Source organism: Aulonocara stuartgranti (genome assembly GCF_965226115.1).
Source record: "Aulonocara stuartgranti genome assembly, chromosome: 12".
NCBI classification, from domain to species: domain Eukaryota; kingdom Metazoa; phylum Chordata; class Actinopteri; order Cichliformes; family Cichlidae; genus Aulonocara; species Aulonocara stuartgranti.
This window is the reverse complement of record NC_138948.1, coordinates 3,660,850-3,681,542: the sequence shown is the minus strand read 5'-3', so window position 1 is coordinate 3,681,542 and position 20,693 is coordinate 3,660,850. Positions and strand designations below refer to the sequence as shown.

Genomic DNA, 20,693 nt, shown 5'->3' with positions numbered 1-20,693 from the left:
TCTTGTGATTTTTTTTGTAAAAAATGTAAAAAATTAATGAACAACAACAATAATTATTATATTTTAGCATTGACGTTCCACATAAACTATTAGAGAATTATAGGGAGTAATTACTAATTACAGCAGTGTTTAGTGCATCTATGGCACAAACCGCACACTTTGTGGTGGTTTAATAAATCGTATACTGGCCGTTGGTCTATGCACTCACTTCATCTAAATTAAGCTGCTTTAGCTCCTTGCTCTCCCTTTAAGTCGCCCTTCTTCTAATTGGCTGCCCCTCACAAAGGGGAACAGTCGGTGAGTGAGTGCGTCTGTGCTCTACGGCATCATAAAAATCAAAGAGTAAAAAAAACTGTCTGACACTGTGTGTTCAGAGCACCCTGAAGCCTGAGTGTCTCACATGGATTACCAGCACTTTGGGCATGATTACTATGAGCAGAAAAAGCATTAGGTCCTCTTTAATGTTCATATGTGTCTGTTTTAAAAATGAGGAAACAAGTTTAATTCCTGTAAAACAGCTAAAAGTAGCTCTATGTGACAGTTAACGGATCAGTGGTTATTCTGGCACACAGCAGGTCTCTTTTAGTATCTACTGAAGGTAAGCATGACAGAGAAGGAGGGATGAGGGTGAGGAAAGTGACAGAGCGCTGTAGCTACCTCTTCCTGGCGAGTGCTGGCGTGCCCCACGGGGAGGGCAGTGAGGTCTCGTGAGTCAGGCAGGGAGGCACCTGCTCCGCACGACTGCATCGCGTCACGCGCGCACACATTCAGACACAGGCATGCACACACACACGGCCGTGCAGATGGGCCAGACCGAGGATGAACAGCCAGACAGCGCCAGAGGTTAAAGGAAGAGAAACAGAAAGAGAGAAAAGAAGGGGAAGAGGTTGTTAGTGGAAAAGTGACAGAGAAAACAGGATCAGAGCTCCGGCTGGGGCACATGCACAACGCCACCTACACATGATCCTGGCATGTAGCGTGAGGAGATTACTTTAATAACTGCATTACTAAATATGGATAAGAAATCACAAAGTTTAAAGTTTGTTTTAGACCTTTGTGGTGCACACATGCAGATGGACTGTAATTATCCAGAAAATTAACATATCTTCAACTCAATTCGAGCTCAAACTAAGCAACTACAATCTGTCACAAAGAGCAAACAACAAAGTGACTGTCTTGAGAGTTTTTCTTTTGTTTGCAGAGGAATCGTAGGCGCACTGAAGTTTGGAATATTTGACAGCTGAAATGTCACGAATTCTGGAAAACATGACAGCACCACCAGGCTGTGCAGCTTCTATGTTATACTGCACGTGTGTGAGCGGGCAGCCACACTTTCAGGGGTTTCACAGTGGTGCAATATGCACACTGCTGACAGCTGGATATTATATCTGCTGGTTATTGTGTGAAGAGAGGATGGTGAAATTATAACATACAGATTGTGCATTTAGAGCTATATTTATTATTAATCTTGAATAAATGTTCCTAACAAAGCTGTACTGTTGGGTCTTTGCTTTGCTGACCTGTCAAAAGAATCTGTGGCCATCTTGTACAGATAGATGAAGAGCTTGCTGCAGTGCTTGAGCGTAGGGCAGACACTGTCTCCTGCACAGCCTCCAGGGACGGCCTCGTCCTCCAGGAGCCTCTGGAAAGGCTGAGCGTTAGAGGGGAACACACTTGTGGGGCCCAGCTTCTTAGTGTCTGAGAAACAGCCCAGCAGCCTGGAGGACGGCGAGCAGTTGTTAGGAGAAGGCAAGAGGACAACCATACTCATACAAACAATCATAACACGTTCAAAAGTCTTAATTTCACTCAACTTCAACTATCTGGATGTTTTTCTGACAAACTGTGGTCTACTCGACTGCTCAGTGTGTTGTGTCCACAAAACAAAACGTCTTCTTTCCTGAACAGGCGGTCCTTACCTGACCGCGTCGGCCAGCTTCTCGTACTGGATCTCCGTACGGAAGAAGTGCGAGTTGGCTGGCTCGTAGCGCATGGCGGCGGTGAGCGTGCAGAAGACTGTGTGCAGGAGCTCAAAAACCTGGTTCTGGTTCACGCGCTCCCAGCCGTGTCGCAGCGGCTGACACAGCGAGCGCTCCATGGCCACCAGAAGCGAGGTGACGTAGACGAAGCCGCCCACCTTGCGGAACACCGTCCGAGTGCGGTGACTCTCTCGCAGCACGGATAACAAAGCCTGAAGAGAGGAAGGATTATTTCATTGGGATTTTTACAGACGGACACGTCTACAAACGCTACTGTTTTTGCTTTAGCTAACGTAGCTTGATGCGTAATGTCTTCTGACGATGTCACACGCCATGTTTCTCCTTCCCTGACAGACCTGAACTCCCACTTATTTACTTTATAACTTGCTCAGTTATTTTCTCCTGTCTTGATTTTTCATCTCATTTATTTTTTGTCAACCCCTTCAATCACATTTCTATTCATCAACTCATTTTTCCTCTCATTGTTCTTTTTCAGGGACATATTTATGAGCCCCTCTGGGTTTCTTCGCCTCGCTGCACCGACTCGGTTTTTATGGTTTGCATTTGCAAGCGACCAAACTGAAACATCAAACTGTAACCTAGATATGCGTCTGGGGAGGTAAAAAAAAAAAAAATGCCTGAGAACACAGAGCGACTATGACAGGCAAAGGTTTTAATTGGCAAACAGGGAGAAAAATGTCTGCAACCGACAGCAGGTGAAGCTTTTGAATGACACCGGTGACGTGCGGTGTCAATAAAAAATAAACAGCACCACCGGGAGCTTTTTAATATCATCACCTCTGAAGTAAAAATGATGGAAGCATGCGATGCACAACTAAATGATGCATGCTTCTCTGCATACTGCAATAAGTACATGTGCAGTATTTCGGTCAAGAATATAACAAACTAAAGAAGTACTGGTACTAATGTTACTCAGGCTAACTTGACAGTCGTGGATATCTGAAAACAATCAATACATTATTTTTATACACTTGTAATGGTAACGTGAGGAAAAATAACTCTTTAAACACCAGGACGTCAGTGTGGAGAGCAGAAGACGGACTGCATTAACCAAATTCAATCTTAAAACTATTCCATAGTTGATGAAAATGATTTATTTATGAAAACTATTTATTTTTCCTGATTTTGCTGTACTGGAATCATCACTTTATTTCTGATTTGCACAAATAACTCTCATTCTCTGACACTCTCAGTACCCTGAACTCATTTATTAAACAAACTTTTTTATATTTAGTTATTTTAAAATTTAATGTTTTAATGTTTTGGTATTCCCACAACACCTGGGATTGATTATTTAAGATAATGATTAAATAATCAATCACAGACCGTCTCAGAGGGGGGCATTAAGTGGGGGAGAAGAGCATGAAGGTAGAGAAATGTAGGGAGGAAAAAAGAGGAGAAGACAGAGAGTGGAATGCAGGGATGAGGAAAGATGAAAGGGAGTGAAGGAAGACTGGGGGGGAGTAAAGAAGATGAGGGGGGAAGGAAGATAGGAAGGCAGATTGGGAGAAAGAGAGGGAGGAAGGCTGGGAGGAATAGGTGGTGGGGAGGGAGCAAAACAGGGAATCAGAGCGAGATACCAAGGAGGGCGATAGGAATGAAGAAAGGAAGAGAAAGAGGAGGCAAGGAGGGAGGAAAAGAGTCAGGAAGGGAACATGATGGGAAGGCTAATCGGCAGGAAGCGAGGGAAGGACATCGAGTGGAATGGGGGACGGTGGTAGAGAGGGAGAAGTGAACAGAGGACAAAAAAGAAAGAAATGGGATGAAAAACAGGAGGAGGGTCGAGTCCTTGGTCGACCGCTTCAATTTCAGGGCTTTGATTTAGTTGTGAATATTCTGTAGTTGCACAGGATGCTTTGCTTCTGTCCAGTCGGTGGGACAGGCTTATTTGGCACCATGAGCAGGATCAGGAAATGCTGACCAAATGCTGAAAAAACCCTGAAACTCAAAGGGGTAGATCAACTCCACGGTCTTGTCTTCTGGAGACTGTGGTTTATGGAAGGCACAAAGAGTTGTCTCAGACCGCCTAGGACAGGGGTCTCAAACTCGCGGCCCGGTGGCCACTTGCGGCCCACGCCACCCCTACTTGCAGCTGACGTGAAGAAATCTAATGCAATTTGACCCTTGAAGGTACTTTTTTTGTTAGGAAGGATGTGTTTGTTGTTGACTGCAATGTTCAAAGAAGTTCTTTAAAAAGCCAAAAATGATTTAATATGAAGGCAACATGAGCAGAGAGCACAAACATGTCGAGGGATTGGCTGCGTTAGTTCACTGAGAGTCAAAAACTAATGTGCACACTTATGTCTGCATTTTTATTTTGTTAAATACGAACAAAATTATAGCAGAAGTGCTGCCACGTTTCTGGCCGGAAAGAGAGGACGAGTTTGTTTATTTGGCAGTTCAATGAACGGCTTCGGTTAAGAGAGAGAAAAATTATTACGTTCACATTTGCAGATTTGTCTTGTTAAACAATATTTGAAATTTAAAAAAACAAAAAGAAAACGCTACATTTTCAGAAACATTTGTGGGTGTTTTCTTGTTTGTTTTGTACTACTTGAACACTAAGTGACCCTCCAATGAGACGACAGAGCCAGCAGTGGCCCACAGCTCATTCAAGTTTGACACCCATGGCCTAGATCTTTGCCTCTGTTCAGCTGGTGGAAAAGGTTCCTCTGTTTCCAGTAGGACAGGATCATCAGATGCACTTTCTTGTTCTGTCACTTCAGAATCATTACAGTGACCAACAGTGCAGTTTGAGTAATGAGTAATGCAGTACTGAGGTTTTGTTTTTGCAGTGTAACTACTGAAGTGGCTGGTGAGAGTATGTGTATATGTATTTACTTTTGAAGCTGTGGTCAAATAGAGTTCACTGAACAAACCGTTATCCATGACGGACCACCCTAACCACCCTCTGTACCATTCACTCATCAGGCAGCAGAGCATCATACTGTAATGACTGTAGCACATGTATAGGTTATATTTATGTAGCACATATACACAGCACTGTGCAAAAGTCTCAGTCGCTCATTTCTCTATATCCTGTTAGGAAAAAGGTGAAAAATAGTGCAGTCAATTAATGAAACATGTGCCAGCACACACTGAAATACAGCCAGAAACAGAGTTTGTATGGTTTTAACAAGCTTGAGTGTCAATATTTATTATGACCACCTTTATTCTTCAATACAGCCTGAATTCTCTTAGGTGAGCCTTCTTGTAATATCTTTAAGTAGTCTTCAGGAATAATTCTCCAGGCTTGTTTAAGAACACCAAAACTTTTTTGTCAGACACGGTTCTATTGTGTACTTTTCTGTCCAGATACGATTTCCCTGCATTGGAAAAGCATACTTTAATAGCCCTTTAAAAACCAAGGTGGTTTTTAAAGAGCTATTAAAGTATAAAATTGTATTTTTTTTGGTGCAAAAATAAAATTTTATGCCTTTCAAACTCTGATCTTTGGCATTTTGCATCGATTCAGCTAAAGAAATGGGAACCAATCATGCGTGTTTGTGAGAGACTGATAGTAAAACGCCTAAAGATACAATTTAAACTAATTTGTACCCCTCAGCTGTAAAAGGCTCAAGAGCAAAGTCAACTCGGACTTTGACACTCATACCAATGGTGTTCCTAAAAATCGACCCCTAACCTCTAAAAGCAAAAAAAGACAAAAAGACAAAAATTTTACATTTACTTTTTGAAGTATTTTTTGCCTGTTAAAAACATTCAACTCAAGACTCATTCCATGCAATTATTAAAGGGGCAGTAGAGTCTTTGTATCTACCACTCAATTCAATTTTATTTATAAAGCACCAAATCACAACAACAGTCGCCTCAAGGCGCTTTATATTGTAAGGTAGACCCTACAATAATACATACAGCTCATTACATCGCACTCCGCTGTGATATAATGAGCGGTCACAGTCACGTAGCTTTCCGTTGCCCTGGAGCTCCACCCATTTGTAGCAGTTAAAGCAACAAAAGATGCCTGGGACAGTTCAGCCATAACTTAAATCTTTTCCTGCGCATACATGCCTGGGTACAATCTTGTCACTGAAGTGGACGCGCAACGGGATATCATAGCGTGGCTCAAGCATGTTCATCGTAGTTTAAACCCCTTGTTTTGCACAACAGAATACGGCGTCCCGTCTGCAGCTAAACACCCCAGTAGCTTCTGTAATAGCTTTAGCCCGGTCAGACTGGGCAGCAAAGGGCTGCTTAAATACTGCAAACTCCTCTGCTCCTCCACTTGGACCGCTAGCACTGACCATAGCTATCGCTTGACAGACTGACCACGCGCACCATACACATACTTTTTTTTTTCTTCTTTTTTGAATCTTCAGATCACGTGCGTGCCGAACCGTGGAGTGGGATCGGTTCGGATTTCGGATCAACCGTGATCCGTTGCACCACTACTAACCTCTGACCTTGAGGTCCAGGTCACTGACATTTGTCTGAGATTTTTATTAGATACACCCATGATATCAATTGGATTTTTTTTTTACATCACCTCGGTCTTGAGTTATCGCGATCACAAATTTGAGTGTTATGCCGCCCACCCGCCCAGCAAGGTGATGACAATATCCAATCAGCCTTTTATGGCTGAGGGGTAAAACGCAGAAGATTTGGCAGGCTCCTGTTTGACAGTTTACCTGCTCATTACCATGTTAAATGTTCAAGATCATGACAGCAACATTAGAAAAAGTACAGCTTGTTTGGAAGGGTTGCTTAGATGGATCCTCTTCTCTCGAAAACAAACATGGAAACACAGCGGCACAGCTTAGGTTTGTTTCTGAACCAACCACAGGACTTCTGGAACTACGTGGGGCATAATGCACAGCGCCACGCCTGACACCATATTAACACAAACACGTCATACTACTGTGCAGTATGTCAGCACGGTGGTGGAGGGGCGATGACTTATGTTTGCTTTGCAGCCACACGACCTGGCACCTTGAAGTCACCAGTACCAAAGTGTCCTACAGTCAAACGTGAGGCCACCATTAAAACTGGGCCATGCAACAGAAGACAGATCCCAAACTCTGCAGCAAAAGAAAAAACTCAATGAAGTCTTTTCTTTTGAAACACTGGTGGGACGTTAAGAGAGCTGTGCAAAAACTTCTGTCTGCAAACGTGAAATGAACTGAAGCTGTAAAGGGGAAAGGCTTCTACAAGACACTGAATCATGGGATGTTCTTAGCTTTTCACCTAGATGCAATAAGAAAAACTAAGAACATCCCATGTTTTGTTGCTAAGGAACACGCCACCAGTGAAATCTCACAGAGAATTGCATCCCAGTACTGAGAAATCACTGCACTGGATTTTCACATTTCCCATCGCCCATTTCTCAAAATTACAGCTAGAAAAGTAATGAGTATAGCTGGGACCTATAAACATGTCCCACTGGAGGGACAGTGAATAAAGGAGAAGTAAAAACTGTTACACGTTGCACCACTGATCCAGCTGTTTCCTGCTACTTTAGAAGACTTACAGACTCAGCACAATGCTTTTAAAACCAATCACAGGATGTTAAAGACATCCTCTTCCTGGGAAATTGCCACCAGGGTACATCTATACGCACATAAAACTTGGCTTTTGGGGTGTTAAGTTTACCAGCCATGGGGAGGCTTTAGGGACAGGCTGTTCTCTCTCGAGATATATACGTGGACACCTTCACAAGGGTGGTATCTCTTAGAGGGTCTGCAGTGCGTTAGTGTAAGTGATACTTAAACTCTGAAGAAGAGGGAGGAAAATTATTAAAGTCAAACCAGATTTGATATGAGTTCTTTGGAATCCTTTTTAGGGCGATAATTAAAATCCCTGATTAACGGAATTGGAGTAAAATGCTGACGGGTTAATCCAAGTAAAGCCTCGGCATGTGAATAACCTCGTTTGAAGGAGTGGAATCTGAAAATGCAATTACGCTTCAGCAGATGAGCCTCGCTCACATCCTGTCTGTGTGTGAGTGAATGTGAGTGTAGTGTATGCTTTTATGTGCACCTAGCTCTCAGTGCACCTTGTTTGAAGCAATTACTGTATGCAGGGCTTCAAATGAATATTGATTTTTTAAATTACAGACTTTCCTTTCCTGAGCCATCTCACTCAAATTCACAGACAGGTTTTTTTTAAATGTCTACTAAAACAAATTCAGCAGAAGTAAATGTAAAAAGACACAAACTGCACAAATTAAAAAAATATAAGTGGTGAATCCCAGCAGAAAGCGCTTCGACAATATTGATTAAAACAAAAAGAAGACGAATGAGTGGCGTGAGCCGTTACCCTCAGTATGTCTGTCTTCAGCTGCAGCTCACTGGGCGGTGCAGAGTGCATGAGGCCCAGCAACGTTCCCATGTCGTCGTCGCCGCTGGGCGACAGGACAAGCTGCTGGATGATGAGCAAAGCGTGTTCGCGACACTGGCGGTACTTCACGATGTTGTGAACGCAACGCGCGCCACCGAACTCTCTGAACAGAGCTGCAAGAAAAGAAGAAAACACAAAACATAATGAAATCAGGTCAATTAATGAATAAACCAGTTTGTTGCTGATGGGTAGATTTCAGAGTACTAAGAACCTGTGGTTGCAACATAATAAAGACTACATCCAAGTTTTACTGCGGTCGGCTCTAAAGTTAAGTCACAATTAATGTACACGCTGAGGACGCGCTGAACTGTTGTGTGTTTTTTTGCCGCTGTTAGCTAATGTTAGTCGCTGTTAGCCATTGTTAGCTACTGTCAGCCAGAGTTCAACCATCTGTGACGTGGATGTTCCTCTGCTGGACTTGGAAGCTTAGTTAATAAAGTCTTATATGATGTGAAAATGTAGCTCAACTGTTAATCAGAGGTAAGTGTGATTTTTAGCTGCCATGATGCTAGCTCATAACTTGTTGTTTAGCCGGCTCTTATCAGCTGTCTGGAGACGTGAGGATGGCAAATCTAATCTGCTGACAGATTTGAGACTACGCTAGTGGCGCTTTCATCACATTTTTGTTCATTTGGTGAAGAGGACTCCTTCCCTGATGATAAAACATGGGTATGATGCTTTATATCTTTAGTCTGAAGGTGCAGACACAAATTTAAATGTCTCTTACATGGCATTCGGACACCTCTTTTCTGCCTTTGATGTACTGCGTGTATGGCCAAACTTTAACCACATGTAAAACACAATTAGTGAAACAGGAGATTTCCTTCTGGCCACAGGATTCAAATACGGTGTGGGTAACATGGTGGCTTCCACAATCCACAAACCAGCTCCAATGTATTTGTAATGAATTAATTCTGAGTTTATGAGAATGCATCATTGGAAGATGCAATCACACTATTCTATGTACAGTTTCCTTTTTCTTCTATTAAATTACCTTTAAAAAAAAACTAGAGAGTGCACCTTTAAATACTTTCATTCACTGCAAGCCTTGAAGATTTGGTTGTTGCTCCGAGGGACCAACTGGGCCCCAGAATCACCAGAATACTCGTCTCTTTCAATTTCCCATTTGATTTGTAAAATGAAAATTATGAAGTTATGCACAAATAACCTTAGATCCTTCTTTTAAACATTTATAAGGAACGTTTTGGCATGTTCAAACTTCTTCTTAAAAACCCATTTGATAAATGCTTTACTGAAAAATATTTTTTGTAACCTTCTTGATATTTATTTAAGTTTATCTGCAAATATAAAAACCTTGAGCAGTCCCATTACTATCATTTCTTTCTAATCTTGCTCAAGTCTCTCCAGGCCAGCTGAGGAGGATCAAGCGTAAAATGTAAATGTAATCAATGTGTCAGAGTGAAGCGCTCCAAATATTACACACATCATCGTCGTCCTCACCGAACCACCCGGTCGTCATCATCAAGGTCAAACGGCGCTGTGAGCTGTCAGTGTTCTCACTGCTGCTTATGCTTGTGATTCACTGCATTTCTACAGCTGACCGACGAACGATGAGCGTGTAAAATAAATGCAATAACATCATTTATTCATCCCTAGTGGAAAACTCTTTCCTTTCCACTTCAACAGGGAGGTCAGAGTTCAAGGCACGTCATCCTGGAGATGCAGAATCAATGTCTTGCTCAAGGACACGTCGGTAAGGATGGGGAATGGAGTGTGTATTAGTTAATTTTAAAGCTACAGTCTGCATTTTAGTAATTTGGCGTTTTTTCAGGAGACATTATTTGCACTGAAAAGATCTGATTTAGTGAAAAGCAGCATAAGAGATGAGACTCACAAGCATTTGACCCAGCAGGACCTTATAGAGACACAAAGTCGTGTCATTTTTCTTTAAAACTTTTTTTATTATTGTTTCTATTGATTGATAGCACTGACGCTTTAAGCTTGGCTATATGATAAGAATCAGGTACTTAAGAAATTAATTACTGAGGGACATTAAATCTAGTTGTGCCTCCAAAGTCCATATTAATCTATAATTATTCCCTCCACATAACTAAAAACATTTCTGTGTGGATTTCATTTAAAGTGCTGCGATCGTGGCTCAAGAGTTGGGAGTTCGCCTTGTAATCGGAAGGTTGCCGGTTCGAGCCCCGGCTTGGACAGTCTCAGGTCGTTGTGTCCTTGGGCAAGACACTTCACCCATTACCTACTGGTGGTGGTCAGAGGGCCCGGTGGCGCCAGTGTCCGGCAGCCTCGCCTCTGTCAGTGCGCCCCAGGGTGGCTGTGGCTACAATGTAGCTGCCATCACCAGTGTGTGAATGTGTGCGTGACTGGATATGTAAAGCGCTTTAGGGTCCATAGGGACTAGTAAAGCGCTATACAAATGCAGGCCATTTACCATTTATGCTTTTTAAGAAACTGTTCTGTGCATGAGTTTACCTGCGTTAGTGTTGGTGGTGTTGGAGCCCTGCAGGAGCACAGTCAGCGTCTCCATCACCAGCCAGGCCAACTGCTTCTGCTCCTCAGCCACAGTGTTGTTTTTGCAGTCAGCTAAACATGGAAGGAAACACAGAGCGAGAGGACAGAGGTCGATATTAGACGGGATTACAACTGTGATCCAGTAAAATAGTTAAGTAAAAGAAAACTAAAGAAGCAGTTCACCTTGGTCGTTACTGTGTGGTTGCTGTTGTGAGGGCGGTTCTTTGAGCAATGCCGCGTACTTGTGCAGCAGGTTGACCAGCACCTCCAGCAGTCCGACCTCCCGCAGCACGTCGCTGAACACCGGGTCGTGCCTGGCCAGCTTCAGCAGCGTCCGTACTGCGGTGATGCTGCAGGCGTGCGAAGTGCTCGATTTGAGGAGCACGCTAACGCTGAAGAGTTCCTTACACGGCACATAGTTGAGGCTGAACACTACAAATTCCAGCAGCTCAAAGTACTTTGTCTGAGCCTCGGGGAGCTTGGCCACACGCTCTGCAAACTGAGACAGCGTGTGCTGCGACTCTAGGATGAAATAGTTGGCCGGTTCGGCTGTGTAGATGTTTCCAATGGCGTCCAGGAGCATGCACGCCAGGCGGCTTGTTTTGGCCCGTAGAAAGGCGTTTTGGAGCACCGCAAAGGCCTGAATATTACGCACTGTATGGCCTGAAATTTAAAACACAAAGAAAAAAAAAATATATATATATATATATATATATATATATACACACACACACACACACACAATTCTGGAATGGATCAACAATTAGACACAACGGTCCCAGTCATAGAAAATTTGCTCCGTTTTGCATTTTGTGTAAATATCCAAGATTGTTACATAACAGAGTCCCAGACGGGTTTAATACAAACGATTTAAACAAAGCCAGCCTTTCTCTGCCTTAGCTGGCTGGACCACTGCATGACCTTAATATAAAATACTTATTTCACTCAATGAGTCGCAATTAAATGAATAATTTATGTGTTTTTTCTGGATTTTGTGGTTAATATTCTGTCGTCTTCCATTAAAATGAGACAGTATTCATTTCTTTGTAAGTGAGCAAACTTTCAAATTCAGCAGGGGATTTCCGTACAGGCAACAGGAGACTCTTCCTTCAGTTTCTGCTGAATCACTCCACTGAACTTTTTACAGCAACTGCAAAAACGTCTCCTTTCTCCGACCTCTGTTACTCTAAACTGCCGTCTGTCACTGCACAGTTAACAGGGCAGATACACGATACTTCAAATTTCTTCCCTGTTGTCACTCTTTGTTTTTTTAAATATACACGTTTCCAGTTAGCTTCGTTGAGTTGATACTGGAGTCTTTATAGGGAATAATCTTCATTCAGTGAGTCAACAAAAATATTTTAGGCTAGCTCAGAAATCATAGGCTATGACTTTCACACTCACAGGACGACAGTAAAGAAAAGGAGCACTGAAAGTGTGTGTCAGCACATAGCCTCAAACACACACAGCAGTTAAGTGGATGTGGCGGGTTAATTAGGCGTGTAAGCGCACCCTCATACCATGATGGCTCCTGGTAATGACTCTGTGCTCAGCTGGAACTGTCACTAGGTGGGTAAACACAAGTGTAACTGCATGTGCTTGTGACTCAGTTGACTTCAGTGTTGTTAGTGGGAGGGTGTATGCGGTTAGAAACCCAACACGCTGACAGTGAGTGTGTTACCATGTGTGAATGGGTGGAGGTGAAAGGCTGAGTTACAAACACCACAGCTCCAGAGAAACTGTGTTTGATTCTAAAGCATTGAAAGCTGAAAACAACGAACCCACACAAAGTCAGAATGACAGATAAATGGAGGGAAATGTTATTTTAGTCATTTGCTTCAAAAACAAAGAAATTAATAAGTGGAGATGGACTAAATACAATTTTGAGTTAAAGTAGTTACATCAAGGGCCTCCCAACACAGGGAGGTGTAGCCCATCAGTGTCTGTAACTGAGCTGCACCTCCCAACCCCGTCTGTTGTTGGGGTCTTTGGAGCACATTTAGTGGATTATCTGACTAAAATTATGGTTTTATGGTTTGTACCACACATTATGGCTGTGTAGCACAAACCAAGCCAGGAGATTGGCTTTAATTAGTAAAACTGTACTATGTAATTATTCTCTGCCCTGGCATTAATTAGCAGAATCTGTGTTTGTAAGCTCGTGTGGCAGAAGTGTGGTGCCTGGCTCAGCTGCAGGGGAGGAGTGGGGCAGTGAGCTCAAGGGGGCGGTGCCAAGAGGCTGGAGGGACAGGTGGCGGTGATTTACTTAAGGCTTCTCCCTTTATATATAGTGAAGCCAGAGACCTGGGGGAGAGTGTGTGTGCTGACGATTGACGCAAAAGTTGAACTGCGTGGTGAAACGCACAGCCACATGTGTGTGGTGCTTCAACAAACAGCTCGCAAGCATACAACACGTGTCGGGTCAGTCTTTACACGCAGCATTGGTCAAAACAGAAATGTCAAGGTTTTAAAATGAATCCAACAGCTTCAGAGTTTTAGTCTGAATTACTTGAATTCTTTATTTTGGGCTTTGTTGTATTGATGTATATGTAAGCGGCTTAACTACTGTTTGGCAAGCATGTACATGTGGGTCAGAAAAAGTACGACGGCGTTCCTCAGGTGCATGAAAAAATAAATACGTTTAAATCTTTCCACAATCAGGATGAGCCTGTTCTGTTTGCATGAAAGAGGCTTCAGTCATTTATCTCCAGCAACGTCAAAGGCGACAGAGGAATTATGGCGTCTGTCAACAGGTTAATCTTACTGGGATGAAGCACCCATCGGTCATTTCAGTGATGGGGATGGAGGTAGAAATGTAGACTTTTTCACAAGTAATCCCTTTTTTTGTTTTAGAGCTTCTGGGAAAATCAGGCTGGTGCTACTGTGTAGACTTAAGCTGAAAATCACTGGTTTGTTAGAACAGTGTCGCTGTTTCAACACTTTATTTAAATGTGTCCTTGATTTCTTCCTTAGAGGACACCAATGGAAGATCGTTATGAATCACCTCTAGATGAGTGTAAGACTGAATAAAACTTTGAATCATGGAGGCTCTAATCCAAGTGCATCATTTGCACATCTATATGTTTTACTCTGAAGTCTTGCTCATTATAAAACTTATGACAGATTTAATGATGAGCCAAAGTTGCACCTAACATACCTTTCCCAGAAGGTTGCGGGAGAACAAATCCAGGCAACAGGAAGGGGGCGCCGGTTGTCAAGCCAGCAGGCTTCAACTCCGTCACCCCATACGTGCACAGACAGGTGACCAGGTTGACCAGGTCCTTCAAAGCATCTTTTGATTCGTCCTCCTTGGCCTGTTCCAGTCTGGATGCACAAGAAGAAGTTACATCAATCTTCACACAACATAAAGTAAATAAGGTCTCAGTCACAAACATCCAGAGGCTGTTGAATTCTTGGTAGCTACTGTCACCAGAGAAAAAGGTGTAAATCCCTGAATGGTTGCCAAGTGGTTGCTGGGGGTTGCTAGGTGAAACAGGCCGCAAAAGCCTTGTGAATGCTGTGTTTGGTAGCAGACTGCACATTCATGAGCGTAGGACGACAAGTTGTTGGTGTCTTCCATGCAAACTATGGACAACTGTAGCAATTTGCTAGCAAACAAAGAAGTCACAGGGACGGTTTCTGTCCAGCACCCTCTGTGCAACTGATTTCAAATAGCAACCTCCAGCTGCCACTTTTGCACTCACTGGGTAATTCATACCAGGGGTCACCAATCGCTCTAGTTGGACTTTAAAACCCTGTGATGAACTGCAGGAAGGAAGACCTAAGCTGTACCTGAGCATGAGGTCGCAGAGGAAGGTGTAACCCTGGCACATTCGGAAATCGTCCAGCAGGGTCTGCGACACGTCGCTGGAGTCTTTGAGGAAGCAGGAGAGGCCGGCAAACATCTCAACGATCTCCAGAGAGGAGAGATCGTCTGACTGCTGCATGTTTTGAACACATGTAGCCAAGCATTCCTTCTCTGTAAACCGAAGAGGGGGTGTTAGAGACAAAGAAATGCAATCTGTAAGGAATTTCTGTGACAGAATGTACGGGAATTATTAAGGACATAAAGAGCTTTCCCTTGATCTTAGATTTATAGGAAGTGAAACAAAAATGCATCAGATGGACAAAGAAACAGCTTCAGACAGATCTGTGCTGCTGTAACAGCTTTTTTAATGCTGAAAGACAAAAGCTTCAGGGTTTTTCTTCTTTAACTTTACATAAACAATACACAATAATAACAGGAACAACCAAGCTTAAATAATAAATCACATTAAAAATAATGGTTTTACTTAGTGTCACATAAATCATTGCACAAATCTCACAACAAATTGTAATTAGGCAACCCTCTGGAGCTTTACAGGCTGTGAACTGTAAATTATCTGTTTTAAAAGTGGTAGAAAACAAGCTTCCCTGTTTTGTTCAGCAGTATTCTCACAATGTGTTTTTTGTTATTAAGCTGCAGAATTTGTGTGTGGACTGGTTCACATTTTCTAATATTTCAGAGCAAAAATGCACCTCCAGATGTGGTTTGGAAGACTGTTACTTCCAGAAACAGATGTCCTTTGCGGACGGTGCGTTTGTACATACCGTGGATGTATTTGACCACGTTGACGCTGAGGCCGTGTCGGGAGATGGTGGTGAGCACCTCGCCAGCACTCCTCCTCCAGGGCAGGTTGTGAGGAGGACACCAGGAGGTGATGGCACTAAACAGTAACTGCAGGTCATCCTTCTGGGCCAGCTCCTCCGCTGGAGACACAAATGTGCAGAGCTTCACCAGGATCTGCACAAGTGGAAACGAAATGATTATTGTTTTTTTTTAAGTTCTGGGTAAAAACAACAAAATAAGCTGCTGAAAAAACAACACAAGCCCGAGTCTTTTGTCACGGAGATACGACTGTGTTTGTGACGCAGGCTGTTTGATGAAAAGATTAAAGTCTTTATGGGAAGCAGAAGCTCGAGTCTTTTTATCAGTGAACAAATAGATTTAAAATATCAAAATAAGCCAATAACCGTGTTATAATCCTCAGATCTGCTACAGACTCTCCACGCAGACTTTTTTCGCTCCACAATTCAAACACAAACATTTTTGACGATGTTTAAATGTTTCAGTTATTCTTTGTGTGAAGGTTTTAAACATAAAGCAAGCTGATAGAGGCTCTTAGTCTGGAGTGTAACAGCTGACACTGTTGTCTTTTTACCTGGACAAAGACTTTCTGGAGGAGCGCCCTACGGTCAGCCAGGGGCAGCTCGGGTTGGGTGTGCCCTTGCCCTGGCGTCTTCTCTTGGCTGGGTGGTGGTGGTGGTGGTAGTGGTTGTGGCGGTTGTGACGTGGGGCCTACGGGTGCCTCGGCCATGTGGGGCAGGTCAAAGAACAAGTAGAGGCATTTGACGAGCGTGGAGGGCACAGACATGGTCGTCATGCAGTCCACAGTTTTCTGTTGAGGGGCAGAGAAAAGGGGATAACATTTTATTTCCCAACATGGTTCAGGAATACAGGGCTATACTCAGGCTATACTCATAATGTTCCAGCCTTTATTTGTCACTTTATTAAAGTTGAGCTGATTCAACACATTAGTTTGTATTTGAAGTAACCCACTAAGACACCAAAGTCACAAAATAACACAAACCGAAGGGCCACTAACTTTTTTTAGTGGAGTCTAACGTGTTTGCTTCCCAATCACAAAGAACTTGTGCAGAGGCGCAGTGAGGGATAGCATTAGCTAGAGAAATGCTAATCTTACAATATACAACACTGCTGGATAAGAGCATGAACAGCAGTGGTGGTTCTATTCAACGACCTGTTCTTTACTTTTTCTATGCATTTCTAGTTCTGCTATTTTCTTCTACTCAGCCACATTCTGGATGCTTAATTCTTATTTTGCAAATTCAGAAAATATAAATCTTCTAATGTAAGGGTGGTTGTAGCTCAGGTGCAGGTCAGCCACTAATCAGAAGGTCGGTGGTTCAATCCCAGGCTGCCAAATACTAACCCCATGTTTGCCTACTGGTGGTGGTCAGAGGGCCCGGCAGCCTCGCCTCTGTCAGTGCGCCCCAGGGCAGCTGTGGCTACAATGTAGCTTGTGTGTGAATGGGTGGATGAATGTAGTGTAAAGCGCTTTGAGACTAAGTAAAACCAGGCTACGAAGGAGGAGATACTAGCAGGCGGTGATGTGCGACCCAAATGTAAACCGAGCGTCCGCTCGCTGCACTCTCTATGACAGGGACAGCAAACATTCATTGGAAATAACTGCTGTGGGTGGAAAAGCAGGGCTTTAAGTAGAGTTACGAGGTTAAGTTGCTTTAGATTTTGCTAACCTAAAGTGTGAAGCAGCTATTTTATACTTCCACTTAAAACTTCCAGGGAAAACACAACCCAGCCTACTTGTGCTTACACTAGACTTCTGCTGTGTCACTACTGCTGCACAATATTGGCACTTTATTTCTTAAGATTCACACTTCAAATTAGGAAGTGTGTCATCGATGACAGCAGCCTATCAGAACAGAATGATGGAAACTGGCTTGTGTTCACTTACATGCTGCTATATTGAATAGCTTAAAGAGTTTTCATTCACTTATTCAACCATTACATACAAGAACCCTGAGGTATTTATTTATTCGTTGTTTGTATTTGTAATTGCGTATTCCCCCCCCCCCCCCTTTTGTTTCACCCGATTATGTTTCTGCTTAAATCACTTAAAAATAAAAAAAAAACAAATACTATTTTTCTAAAATCATTTTTGAAATACTCTGATCTCCTGTTCCTTAAATGTGAGCAATCAGCTTCCACTTTAAATGAAGCTGAAAGCGTGAACGTCAAACACACCTCGACTGTGTCTGCAGAGGCAAAACAACAAAAATGAAGTAAATGTCTAATATCGCATGGATCCAACTGTATGTTGCATATTCCCTTTTCAGTCTAAAAGGAACATGATTTATTTTTTCCACATTCATATAGAATCACTTTATATCAACCTAAAATAAAGAGCTACACAACAGCAGCAGGACAAATAAAGATAAAAATGCTGCTTTAAGGGTGACTTTGGTAAATGGGTGTTTTGTTGTGCTGTGATTCAGTGTTTCAGATTCAGCTATAAGGGCCTGAGGTGTGTGTTCACTGAGTGTTTTCCACAGTTATACTGTGTGTGTGTGTGTGTGTGTGTGTGTGTGTGTGTGTGTGTGTGTGTGTGTGTGTGTGTGTGTGTGTGTGTGTGTGTGTGTCATGTTGACAAAGATAAAGGGCTGGAGAAAGAGATGGGGTTTGTGTTCACTGAGGCGAATGATTCAGATAATCAAACGCTGCCTCCCACACACACACACACACACACACACACACACACACACACAAATTACATTGCTCTTACACACGAGCTCTCACAAAAGACCACATATGCCCATGCACACGCACACACACACACACGCTGCAGCTGGATGAAATGACCATCCCATTTACTCCAACGCCGTCTACACGACGGAGAGGAGGTGGATGCACAGCGATGAATAACAAAGCACAGCAGGCGCACACACAGTTTCAGCCCCTCAGATGGAAAAAAGAAAAAAAAAGGAGTAAGATATAGACAGCTGAAGTAGGCAGAGGTGTGTATAGATGATGGTGAGTCACAACGATGGAAGACTGGACCAGCACCTGTGGTACAACAAGCCACACCGAGGTGTGTGTGTGTGTGTGTGTGTGTGTGTGTGTGTGTGTGTGTGTGTGTGTGTTTACAGGCTGTCACAGAATACTGGTCCCACTGCAGTCAGGTCAAGGTTACCGTGAACAAATGAGAGACAAAACCAGAGAGACGAAGGCATTTAACAGTGTGTGAGAAAAACAGAGACAGGAAGGGAGAAGAAGACAGACACAAGGAGAAGAAAAATACCAATAAATTGATCTCCTGTCTGTTTTAAAAAGAGAGAGAGAGAAACAAGCGCAGTGGGAGTGCATGAAGGGCACCCTTTAAAAACACAAAACAAGAGAGGAGTCCAGACTGAGTTACTGACAAAAATATTGCCGTTTTATGCTGTGAGGAAGAAAGAGCAGGAGGTGGGGGAGAAAGGGAGCGAGAGGGGAGAGCATTAAAGGGAGGGAGGTGACGTCAGGTTTATGGGAGGCCAGTTGCCTGGAGAAATCCATTAAACCTACTCTCACTCTCACACACACACGAACGACACGGGTTATTTTTTACTGCCAGTCTGTGTTCGCTGATATCAAACAGTCACAAGAAGCAGCCCTTATTCATTTAAAGGAGACCGCTGACTGTGCAGTGTGCATGTCCAGTGGTACTGACCAATAAACCTAAAATTATCATTTAAATGAATGTTTACATTTACATCCTCAATGTGTTTACACGTGTGACCAATCAGATCACAGACAAGCCACTTGTGTCTGAGCCGAAGGAACAAGAAAAACTCAGCTGGACGTTCTCTCCAGCATTTTGGTGTCTTGAGCTGCAGCTCATCTCAGTCTGAAACACACAGCACAGAGCAACGCCAGCGCTTACTAAGGTCCTTCCCGAGAGAGGGCAATGCAAATCTTCCCAAAAAAACCTTATCAAAGTACACGGCTAATGAGCAAAATCAGAAACTCTTTGCTTTACGAACAGATTTTATGCTTATGTTGTTGTGAACTGGTTCTATTTAAATAAAAGCTGTACAGAGACTAATAAATCATGCATCACCTATGGAGTAAATCAGCGACAGTAAATGGAAATTTCAGAAAAGCTGGGCTACAGGGAGATGGAAATACCCAACCTTTGAAACGCAGCGGCTGAATACTACAAGCCGTCTTGCCTCCTTCCTTTCTTTCGTGTTGAGCAAGAGTTGAGAGTTGCACAAAGATGCTGTGCTGTTGTGCACGAATATCAAAGCTCTGTCATTCAGTAACTAGGAAGTGATGGGAATCTCCATCACATGTGTAGTACTCTCTACTTTTGCTCAACACAACTATTTTACAAGTGCTCTACAAGTTAAGTATACGCCAAGTGGAATTCTTCAGAAAGCAGACCACAAAACTGGCTACAGAAAACCACAAAAAACTGCCCTAAAAATGTCAGCTGATGATCAAGTTTTTCCGATAAATTCATCCAATCATCCAAACCTACAGTCCAAGTGTATTTCTGGAGCACAAAGGAAAGATCCGTGCCCACCAGATTTAGTTACATAAATAACTGAGAACAGGAGTCGGTCCAAGTGCTCACATGTTACATCAGAAGAACACTGCCTGTCTCACAGCCTGGCCAAGTGCCATTTTGCTATGTCTGGTTTGGCAAGATTGTTGTTGCTGCATTCAAGGAAATATTCAGTAAGTCGACATATTAAGGTGCTGCCTGCCTAACTATTAAACAGCGCATGCTTGAGAGCGGCTAAAGACTGGGCACAGAGAAGAGGGGGTGGATCACGTGTCTGTAGATGGGAAGAAGCGTTCCACCCAAAAGCAACAACAACAGTGAATTTCTGATGTGCAGCAGAGCAGGAAAAGCAGACAGCCGACCAGCTGACAGCAACACTCCCCACAAGACCTCCAGAGGAACGCAGGCCAAAAAGTTCAAAAGAAGTCTGCTGGCCACAATTCAAGACTACAGACAAAGACGAAAACAAGAGCTCAACGTCCAACCTTTATAAGCAGGTGGTAGGAACAGAGTAAGGCACTCATTACTGTGACTAAATGCTACAAAGAAAAATCACAATGCATGAATTTTCTTCATGTGACATCCAGCAGCATCAGAAGACTGCAGATAGAAAGGTTGTGTTTGGGGAGAATAAATGAGACTCGGTCAGGTGAGAATTGTTAATTATACTGAAGTCTCCTGGTTCTTACGGTACCTTCAGCGCAGCCTGAACTCT

At 43.1% G+C, this 20,693-nt stretch overlaps 1 protein-coding gene across 6 annotated transcripts in view; it reads right to left on the bottom strand.

The window, feature by feature from the left end:
• Nucleotides 1-20,693, bottom strand: part of wdfy3 (WD repeat and FYVE domain containing 3) — a 126,172-nt gene that overhangs the window by 66,973 nt on the left and 38,506 nt on the right. For 5 of the 6 annotated variants that reach the window (XM_082556057.1, XM_082556053.1, XM_082556055.1 and 2 more), the window contains exons 5-14: nucleotides 16,052-16,288; nucleotides 15,441-15,633; nucleotides 14,643-14,829; nucleotides 14,008-14,174; nucleotides 11,034-11,513; nucleotides 10,812-10,922; nucleotides 8,274-8,467; nucleotides 1,920-2,191; nucleotides 1,521-1,718; nucleotides 658-741 (exon numbers count right to left, since the gene is read on the bottom strand). In XM_082556057.1, coding sequence (XP_082412183.1) covers nucleotides 658-741; nucleotides 1,521-1,718; nucleotides 1,920-2,191; nucleotides 8,274-8,467; nucleotides 10,812-10,922; nucleotides 11,034-11,513; nucleotides 14,008-14,174; nucleotides 14,643-14,829; nucleotides 15,441-15,633; nucleotides 16,052-16,288 — 2,123 coding nt within the window. The remainder of the gene's footprint in view (nucleotides 1-657; nucleotides 742-1,520; nucleotides 1,719-1,919; nucleotides 2,192-8,273; nucleotides 8,468-10,811; nucleotides 10,923-11,033; nucleotides 11,514-14,007; nucleotides 14,175-14,642; nucleotides 14,830-15,440; nucleotides 15,634-16,051; nucleotides 16,289-20,693) is intronic. The other variant, XM_082556058.1, reaches the window with a different exon arrangement.